Source organism: Neoarius graeffei, chromosome 7 (genome assembly GCF_027579695.1).
Source record: "Neoarius graeffei isolate fNeoGra1 chromosome 7, fNeoGra1.pri, whole genome shotgun sequence".
Taxonomy (NCBI): Eukaryota; Metazoa; Chordata; class Actinopteri; order Siluriformes; family Ariidae; genus Neoarius; species Neoarius graeffei.
The window spans coordinates 2,134,610-2,145,470 of record NC_083575.1 but is presented as its reverse complement, the minus strand read 5'-3'; the positions used below and the strand labels follow the sequence as shown (position 1 = coordinate 2,145,470).

The 10,861-nt window shown below is 42.1% G+C and overlaps 1 protein-coding gene and 1 long non-coding RNA gene across 2 annotated transcripts; one reads left to right on the top strand and one right to left on the bottom strand.

Annotated features, from left to right (window-relative positions):
- LOC132888997 (E3 SUMO-protein ligase KIAA1586-like) lies at positions 1-2,295 on the top strand. Its single transcript, XM_060925098.1, has 2 exons — positions 1-1,898; positions 1,995-2,295. The coding sequence occupies exon 1, from the start codon at positions 175-177 to the stop codon at positions 1,186-1,188; it is 1,014 nt and encodes a 337-aa protein (XP_060781081.1). The 5' UTR covers positions 1-174; the 3' UTR covers positions 1,189-1,898; positions 1,995-2,295.
- A 3,423-nt stretch (positions 2,296-5,718) lies between these two features.
- LOC132889002 (uncharacterized) lies at positions 5,719-8,189 on the bottom strand. Its single transcript, XR_009654991.1, has 3 exons — positions 7,825-8,189; positions 6,451-6,556; positions 5,719-6,047 (listed from the first exon to the last, which is right to left on the bottom strand). It is a non-coding gene; the product is annotated as an uncharacterized LOC132889002 (long non-coding RNA).
- Between the last annotated feature and the right edge of the window lie 2,672 nt (positions 8,190-10,861).

Here is a 10,861-nt window from a genome sequence, read left to right as displayed (position 1 = left end):
ACATCCACAGTAAATGATGTGCCCACAGCTATATTTCTTGACTTAGTTGAGCTAGAAAGCCAGTCAGCTGAGGATATAACAAAGAACTTACTGCAGTGCCTAAATACTTGGGGACTAGATGAAAATTTCATCAGGGCAAACTTTGTAGCTTTTGCTTGTGATGGTGCAAGTGCAATGCTTGGCAGGAAATCTGGAGTAGCCACCCATCTAAGACAGATGTATCCAGATCTAATGGTGTGGCATTGCCTCAACCACAGATTGGAGTTGGCTGTAGGTGATACTGTGAAACATGTCAACAATGTAAACCATTTCACATCATTTTTGGACAAAATATACACCCTCTACCACAGGTCACCAAAGAACTGTCGCAAACTGGCTCAGCATGCACAAGAACTTGAGGTAAATGTGCAGAAGATTGGGAGGGTCCTTGATGTTCGATGGGCAGCTAGCAGCTTTAGAACAATTAAGACTGTATGGAGTTCATACACAGCCTTACATCAGCACTTCAGAGCTGCTGCTATGGATGGAACAAGAGAGGACAATGAGAAGGCTATGTATAGCGGCCCAATGACCAAAATGGAGACCCAAGAATTCCTCTGTGATTTAGGTTTAATGTATGACACATTAGAGGAAATTGCACACCTCTCCCTGAACTTGCAAGAAAGAGGAATGACACTCACAAAAGCAGACAAACTTATGAGAAGAACCATTCTCATAATTTCATCCATGATAACCTCCCCAGGGGATAAAAAGCAGGATGCTCTTGCAGCTGCAGAGAGAAAGGAGTTTCATGGCATTCCCTTAACAGCCAATCCTAGGCTGAGACAGATAGACTCAGCAGTGTTCCTTCAGTCTCTTACTGAGAACCTAGAGGACAGGTTGTTCAGCACTGGCTCAAGCAGACACCCTGGCGTGTCAGCTGAGAACACTGCTCAATATACAGACTTGCTGCATCACTTTAATGTTCTCAATCCAGAAAACTGGCCTGTTCCCTTACACGAGCAGTATGGAGAAGCTTGCATAAAGGAACTTGCACATCGCTTCAGACTTGACCCCAGGAAAGTGCTTGAAGGCTTCAGGGATTACAAAGAGGACTCCAGTGTGATACCTCAAAACCTGTCCCCAGTGACCAGTATTCTCAGCCTGATACCTGTGAGCAATGCAGAATGTGAACGAGGGTTCAGTTGAATGAACATCATTGTGTCTCCCCTGAGGTGTAGGGTGTTGATACAGACAGTGTCATCATTAATGTTTGTGAATCTGAATGGCCCTCCATTGATAAAGTGGAATCCAAATGAATATGTGAAATCTTGGCTGGTGAAGCACAGAGGAGCTACAGATCCATGGACACGGCCCTGCCCACTAAAATACCCAATAGACAAAGAAGCTCTCTGGGCACTGTTGTGATAAAATTACTCGTAGGTTGGCTACAAATCCTGTAGGTTCAGTGCTGTTATGATTCTTTGTTTTGTTTGAATTGCTGCAGTTCCGTGTTGAGCTACCTAGACATACAAAAGTTAAGATTCTTCCAGTGCCAGATCTAATGATGTGATTTATTTTTCAGAGAGGCCTACTGTTGATATATAATTCAGCCTGTTTCCTATAGACTTTATTTTTCTCTCTTAATTGATTATTGAGATTTAATAAACCTCAACCCTAGTGTGGCAGTGGGGGCGTGGTCAAACGTCGGTCTGTGACTGGAGGGCGGAGTCAGGGAAGGTAAGTGGCAGAATCACTACACCTGATGTGAATTAACCTGTGTTTGTGTGTTTTCCCAGCAACCACGCCCTATAGAGAGCGTGCACGTGACGTCACGAGGTCACATGATATTTGTTTATCCTCCATCTTGGACGGCAAGGCCACGCATAGAACTTAGACGAACCCGTTCTAATTATCAAGTGTGTGGGAGTAGATCTTTCGAGAATGGTTATATCTTGTTCAGCATTTGGTTGTACCAATAGACAGGGCCAAAAGGAGGGCGTGTCATTTTATAGATTCCCCGCAGACGAGGAGAGACGCGCAAAATGGGTGTCGGCTGTGCAAAGAGAAAACTGGTACCCCAGTTCTACCAGCCGAATTTGTAGTGAACACTTCATATCAGGTAGGTGTAATCTTCTAATTCAATACTCCTAGTCAGGGGCGCCGCCAAAAATTTTGGGCCTCATGAAAGATTAGAATTTTGGGCCCCCCAACTTTGCCCACCCTCGTCACAATTGCACTATTATCATTATTTGACTTTTGATAGCCCATGGACCTTGAGTTTGTGACTTTGTTATTACATTTTATGTATTAACCTACCAGGGACAAGTTTGATGCATTTAAATGAACTCCATACTCAGTAGCCTTACAAATGTTACCCATAAAAGACAGGAAGCATCTTATTATAAATTTATTTCAAAGTGACACGGAGTGACATTTCAATTTGATCAATTACGTACGTATTTCTTCATATGTTGTAACCTCTAGCCCTCTTTTATGTGTGCTGCGCTTTCTCCAGCTCCTCAATTTGAAACCAATGGTTTAGAACGTGTGAACATTCCACACACGTAACCATGTCAAACACTTGACTGGTGTCCGTTATTAGCAACACTTTAATCTAGCAAACTGTATATGGCGCTCGCTCATTAAAAACTTCAATCCTAAAGCATTTATGGGTTGTATTGCTGCTTACCTCCTTCTCCAAAGGGGGGTTCAGTGGTTTGGTAGGGCGGAGGTCCCCCTGAGGCTGAATCTGTGCATATTTAGGGCACCTCATTAGTTATGAAACTGGTTATTAGCACCAGCATAACGTAATATTTCATCTTGTTTATCACACAAGTCAGTTCAGTTATTAAAATGGAAAAAATGTCACTGTACAAACTGTAAAAGTGTTCTCTTGATAGGCTAATCCAACCACGTTCATACTGTTCATTTACCATTCGCTAATATTTTGAACATACGTGAGAGATAGCTACCTTTCTTTGGGAAAAACTGAGTGACCAGTTGCCTGCCTCTCCAGTCCCTCTCAGCTTTCAGCTGCCTTTCTTTACGTTTTTGACAGCCACTCTTCATATTTAGCGATCATAGACTGTACGCACTCCACTGCTGGCTGGCTGCTGCACCGCGACACAGCAGCAAGTAGCGTTGCACTGATCAGCACACAGATTTAACGCATTGCGCTTCTACCAGAACTGGACCGTACCATTTCGCAAAAGGGGGAGGGTTAAATGACAATATGTTGAAGAACTCAAGAAATAGACAACCTTGTTCAATTAGCTCATTTTACCAGATGGAATATTGCATTGTTGTTATTTCAAAAGTCTTATTAAAATCATTAAAAGCATATTATCAGCCCCTTAAAGGGCCCCATGGCAGTGCTGGGCCCCTAGAATTGTTCTAACCTTTCCCCCCCTGGCGGCGCCCATGCTCCTAGTACATCTGTTAAGTTGATTTTCAGATTGAATGATAGCTGCATACTTAGAAACTAGACAGTCTCTAACGTTTAAAATGGCTATGCCTAGCCCTACTACCCTGGCCTAGTCTATGACAATGTTTTATCTTTTTGGCTCATATATGCCTTTGAAAAGCCAATCCATAGTAGGGATGCGAAAACTAAAAAAAATCTTGACCGACCACCGAGCCTCATTAGCCGGTTAAAGTCGGTTAACCTATGAGTTTAAACAGGGATGCAAACGGCGGATGCGCCTTTTCCACGGCTGAAACGCGCAGATCCGATTTTTTTTTTAGGGGGGCGTTGGAGTGTCTGAATAATTTCATCAGAGTAAATTATGTATTAAAATTACTAAATGAGCAAATGCCGTTACAGTCCATGAAACATAGGAAGTATTAGTATGAGAAGAAAACAGTAATTCAGAAAGCTGCGCACATTTGCGCGGCTTCCGCACAAATGTGCGCAGCTTTCTGATTTACTGTTTTTCAGACAAAAACATACATATTTACAACCCTGTCATTATCTGGAACTGAGTTTAGATTTCGAACATTCTTACGATAAAACGTCCTGCATAGTCTTTATGATAAACGTCTTAATGCCACTTACCCGTGAGGTTATCAAGTAGACATTCTTCTTCGGAACCTTCCAGAGGTATAGTTGGGATACCCATCCCGCAACAAAATATTTATAAGCTTCCAGGCTCTTGTAAGCTTTGAGGGCTTTGCCAGTGTAACACGATTCACAATTAACGAGAAAATTGTAAATGTCGTGGTAGGCCAGATCGGGCAAATCGCCGGCACCGCAGCTCCGAATTTCCCTGAACAAGGATTGCGGCAAGTTGTACGGATCTGCAATACCCAACCTGGAACACTTTTCCACGTAACGCTGCCTCACGTCACCTTCAAGATGCTGAACAAACTTAGACAAGTAATCGCGCGATGTAGATGGGGTATTTTCCGAATTTTCTTGGGGATTACTCCCTGGATCCATTACGCTCACGCAAGGTAAACTATCCTGAAGCCGTCCAATATGGTGGAGTGGGCGGAGTACACACATGCGGGTCACATGACTGCACATCCTCTATATAAGGAGAGAGAGAGCAGAGGAAGTGAGCTCTCTCCCGAACCAGATGACTTGTGTGTATGTTTGTCACTGGAAAGTGCAAAAATAAAGAGTTTTGGAAACTCAGTTCTGGCCTGCTGTACTTCTGTGCTCCACCCACCCGCTCAAAGTTCTACACCTAGTTATTGTCTCTGGTATCTTGTTTAACAGGGATTTTTAGATTAATGTAAGAATTAAATAGCGGCTGAGCGGAGACCTGAGGGAACCCTTGGTCTCACACACATGCATACACACACTCACATGCACACAGGAATGCACACACACACACACTCACTCCTATGCACACTATGCATACAGTACAGAGAAATGCATGCACACGTGCATACATGTAAAATCAGTTACCTACACGCTCTCCATCTCTCTCTCCAACACACACACTTACACACGAGGAAAGAGGCATGCACCACACGTGTATGTCTTTGTTGCGTCAGAAAAGTTGTCGCAAAACACTATATGCATCATGGTGTCCTTGCATTCGCCTTTGCTTACGTTAAATATGAATCGGCCATTACTGCGCCGTGCTCCCCCTGATCACAGAATTTATAGTTTACCCACCTCTTTTTTTACCACTACATCCCTGGTGCCATGTGTCCGACTTACATTTTTATATCTCTTATATTTATTCATCAACATGTACACTGATTTGTGTCAGCACATTTTTTATGTTTGCTGTTATTATGGTGTGCTGTGGTGTAATTTGACAGTGTAATCTTTATATGACCGTGTTTTAGCATGTAGGGGTTCGGTGGCCATTGGGACGTCAGTCCTGTTCCTTTCCCGCCACATTTCATTTGTCATTAATAACTTTTCTGATTTGTGAGAATGTGGAGAACTCAATAAACTAAACATATGAAAGACACCAAAACCACTACATTTAAATATATATCGAGAATTCTGTTCTTAAAAAAATATCTAATAAAAAAATCTCTCACAAACAGGAAGTGGATTTACTGCATATATTAATTTTTATATTAAAATTCAGTGTAAAAATTGCACATAAACTCTTAAAGACATATAAACACGGAAATATAGTCCATGTGATGTGTTGATTAAAATGCCATTGTGTCGTTTCAGTTCCCACAGTTATTCAGACGCTCAGAAACATTCCAGTTCAGTGAATTTGAGTTTAAAAAATACTTCATCAATTAATGCTGTTTTTAAATCTCTTTTCTATTTAAAGTTCTCGTCCTCTCTGGTCTGTCTGTGTTTAAACACTGAGAACATTATTTGACTTTGCCTCCTCTTTGGGATCAGTGATGGTGTTTAATGATGGTGTTGTGTCCTGATTCTCCTCGACACTGGCAGCAGGTGGGAGTTCTGAGGAGAAAATAACATGAATATCCAGAGATCTTCTCCTGATGGTCATCTGAGGTTCCTTTTCTGGACCTTGAGGATCTTCAGACCCAACTGGATCTTCAGACTCTTTTGGATCTTCTGGACCTTGAGGATCTTCACCTTGACCCATGTTGGACCTGTCTGGCCTGCGACGACCCATCTGTACAGTGAGGACCAACACCACGTCACACACAGTTAAATTAGTGGAACACAAACCAGTGTGTCAGAGTGAGGCGATGAAATATTTATTCACCAAAATCCACTAAAATCTTCCTGAATTCACAGAAATGAAGGAACTGAAATGCTGCTCTACCTTCAGGAACAGATTTGTGGAAACGCAGCACTCGCTACGCCGTTACAAATAAAGATTGTTTACAGCGATACTGTACAGATTAAAAATAAAGCTTTGGATCAACTATAAACTCAAGCTCAGGTTTTGCTGTCAGCTTTCTGAGTGACGCCACCTGCAGGCAGAACCACGTCACTCCAGCATTAATGCTGTAAATACACTGAATGAGAGTTTCTCCTCCAATAAAAAGCAGTTTTAATCACATGGGCATTACCTTCTTCTTCTCGGATCTCAGCTGGAGTTGACCGTTTACTGCAGATTTTGTTGGCGACCTCAGGAGAGCGACCCAGGGTGGATGCTGAGGAACATCTACGTTATGGCTGTTAACATGGACACAAGGTTATAAACCGACTGCAAATAAAAATCAAGCTGTTCAATCGAGTTTTTAGGCTCAATATTTGAAAACATTATAAACAGTTTTGGGTCTTTAAGATGATTAACGGTGTCACAGTGAAATAAAATAAAAATCATTTCCATATTTATGGGATGAAATGATTCCTCAGTTCTTTGTGAAAGCAGCAGGAAGAGTGAAAGAGCTCCTGAAAAGCTTCTAAACCTGGCTGGAAAACTCTGCGAAAAAGAATTTGGGATGAAAAACTTGCAGAAAGGTTTCAAGGCAAGACATGATGTTTCTTGATGCTCATGTTGTATTTTCAGATACAAAAATTTCTCAACTGAAATAAAAGAATGCATTTTTGTCTTTTGTTTATTTAAATGTTTTCATTTAACAAATTTTACAATGTGAGTGACTTTAGCTGAAGATGCTCAGTGGAGTAATTGGAGCATTTGATGTTACAAATGATTTGGAGTTAAATCAGTGTGGGATTTTAGTGTGTTGAGTTTAAAACAACAATTCGAGCCCTTCAAGCGTTTAAGTTTAATTCACTCAAGTTTTTATTCAACATTACTTCATTTTTTTAAGGCAGCTGGATTCCTCAAATTTTTTAAGTCCATTCAAATTATCTGGGCTTACACACACACACACACACACACACAGAGACAGAGAGACACACACACACACACACAGAGACAGAGAGACACACACACACACAGAGACAGAGAGACACACACACACACAGAGACAGAGAGACACACACACACACACAGAGAGACACACACACAGAGAGACAGAGAGACACACACACACACACACACACAGAGACACACACACACAGAGACAGAGACACACACACACACAGAGAGACACACACACACACAAAGACACACACAGAGAGACACACACACACACACACACACACACACACACACAGAGACACACACACAGAGAGACACACACACACAGAGACAGAGACACACACACACACACACACAGAGACACACACACACAAAGACACACACACACAGAGAGACACACACACACACACACACACACAAAGACACACACACAGAGAGACACACACACAAAGAGAGGGAGAGTCATCGTGTAAAATGGAAAATATAATTCCCTAAAAAATAAAATATTGCAGTAATATGATGAGAATATAATGTAATGTTCAGATGAAACACTTCTGCTCTTTATTTCAGTCACAGTGCAGTAAAATTAGATGTGAAAGAAAAGATCACTTACTGTAAAGGAGAGTGCAGAGAGACAGACAGGAGGAGGAACAGAGCAGCTCCACATCTGCAGGGGAGAGACGGTTACTGGACTTTAACTTCATTCCCACATTTTTCCCTCTAATGAATGGTGGGGGGGAGGGGGGCGTTGTCAGGTCTCGCGAGAGAAACAAGAACAAAAGGCGTGATTTGGCTGTTAAAAGGCGCGCGCATGTGAGATCCGGGGGGTGGTAAACTGTAAGGGCTGGTGTCACGAGCTGAACCGGATCAGCACAATAGACGAATGTCCTTTTGGAGCAGACTGGGTTTGACTGGGTTTGACTGGCTGGAGTGCAGAGGAGAGGTTTGAGGAGCTGAGGTCGGGAGTCAGACACCAGCTGGAGGTGTTGAGTGAGAGTGAAATGGAGGAGGAATCTCAGGGTCCAGGAGGTGGACGTGTAGGGGGAAGAAGGAGAAAGAGGAGGGGAAGTGGTGGTGGTGTAGGGGGAAGAAGGAGAAAGAGAAGGGGAAGTGATGGTGGTGGTGGCGAAAGCCTAGTTAGTAAAGGTAGAAGACTTGAGGAAGGAGAACTAAAAGTTTTGTTAACATTTAATGTGGATATCTCTAAACATGACATTTCCAACCCAATAAGGTTAACTAAGTTGATTAAAGGAACTCTTGGAGAGGTGGCATTAGCGAGGTATATTAGCAACAACAAGGTTATAGTGTTCTGTAAGTCTAGCGAGCAAAAACACAAGGCTTTACGATTGCGTAAGCTGGGGAAAGAGGATGTGGAATGTATGGAGGTAGGGGTGAGAGATGGAGTAAGAGGAGTCATTACTGGTGTCCCCACGAATATTTCAGAAGAGGTACTGAAAACTTGTATGAAGGGAGAGACACTAATGAAGGCTACTCGGTTCTACACTAGCAAGGAAGGGAAAAAGGTTCCAAGTATGACCATCTTGCTGCATCTCCGTGAACTGCAGCTTCCTAAATGAGTAATGATTGGATATGTTTGCTACCCAGTCAGGCCATATGTGCCAGCACCTTTGAGGTGCTTTAAGTGCCAGAGGCTGGGGCATGTTGCGGCAGTCTGTAAAGGGGCAAGGAGATGTTGTAGATGTGGAGGAGATCATGACTATGGGCAGTGTGAGGAGGGAGTGCAGCCCAGATGTTACAATTATGGTGGGGCACATAGTGCAGCATATCAAGGTTGTGTAAAACAGCAGGAGGAAAAGGAGGTGCAAAGATATAGAGCAGTTAACCCGGTGTCATATGCAGAGGCTGTTAAACAGGTCAAAGCAAGAGGGCCTGCAACCAATCAGAGGGTAAATCAGAACGAGGCATCAGTGCAGGGTGATGAACGGCAGGGATGACTCCCTAGTGAGAGGGGATAGGCCTACAATGCAGGTGGATAAGAGAGATTTTCTAGCTTTTATAATAAAGGTTATTAACTGCTCTGCCCAAGCAACTACGCGTACAGATCGCATTAAGATAATACTGCAAGCTGCAAAGGCACATTTGGACATGGCTAGTGTGCCTGTGGAAGAGGTGATGAAAAAGCTATCAGAAGGACAGGGTGAACCATCACAGTCTGAAGGATGATGGGAATTCTATTAACTATATTGCAGTGGAATGCTAGAAGCCTAGTGGCGAATGGGCAGGAATTTAAGAAATTTGTGTATGAGCTCCCAAATTTACCTGATCCCAAATCTGGTTTGCCGAACGCATTTCAAGTGGAATAAATACATTTGTGGGTAAATTAAGAAGAAGCAGCCTTTATTTTTGTCACATGTCTCTCAAGCACAGTGAAATTCCTCCTCTGCATTTAACCCATCTGAAGCTGTGAACACGGACACACACACAGAGCATTGTGCAGAATAAATAATAAATAAATACATTTGTGGGTAAATTATATGGATCTGTGATGCCTGCATGTTTCAGCTTTTGGATCTAATGCAATCTGCTGGTATAAAATACAATTTTAATCATTTCAGAGAGATTGTACTGACTGCAGTCATCTCGATTTTCATTATTAACTGTCACAGCTGTTTCTTTGATTGCCCGGCAATATGGCGGACGCTGCATGAGAAACAAAAATCTGTGATGTCAACTGAAAGACCTCTATAGCTGCTATAATAAAAGTGATAAGAGGAACAAATTTGTTCTAAAGATGTTCCCCAACATATAATTATAAATGGATAAAAATATTACCTGTTGTGATTTAATAAATTAATAAATAAAAATAATATTAGTTGGTAAATTGTGGTGGTATAAGAGGAATAAATCACTTCAAGATGTACTGTTATTGAAAAAGAAGGACTTCGGCATGGTAACAGTAATTCCACTTTGTGTCCGGCTGCATCGTTGCTCATTCTTCTATAACAGCAAACTTCTAAATGTTTTATTCCTTACAATTCACACCACAAGAGGGACACAGCAGACTGCAACTGAAAAACTGGACTTTGGATAATTACTCCATTTCTCATTTTCCCAAAGTGAATGAAGGAGAAACTTGAGAAAGAACAAAACAATGGAGAACACACAGGGCTTGAGAAAGAGCAGAGCTACTTATTAACAGAAGAGGATATGAAACATGGAAAGACATGACTGACGCGGAACTGAAACTAGACACAAGGAATAGAATAGAATGCCTTTATTGTCACTATACACATGTACAATGAGACTAAAGCATCTCCAATAACAGTGCAAACAGCGTGTAGAGAGAGAGGGGGGAAGGGGGGTGTAAGGGGGGTAAGGTGCACAGTCTGAGGTGCATGTGTTATGTTTCACATTATGGAGTGTGGGATTGCACATTATAAAAGTATTGCATAGAGAGTCACCTTATAAAGTACTGCACATTTATAAATTAGTAAAATAGTAAAATAAAATAGACTATGAAGTCAGAGCATATCCGAGTTCAGGGCGGTTATGGCTTTTGGAAAGAAGCTGTTTTTTAATCTATTTGTCTTTGTCCTATTATAATGCTAATAATGCTCTTGCTCATGTTAGCCATGTTAGCATGGGGGTGCTGGTCAGAGTGGACTCAGGGATCTGTAGGTTCGAGGTGG

What these genes read in the sequence shown, in the direction of transcription:
- LOC132888997 (XM_060925098.1), top strand. Translation starts at nt 175, where the DNA reads ATGCTTGGCAGGAAATCTGGAGTAGCCACCCATCTAAGACAGATGTAT.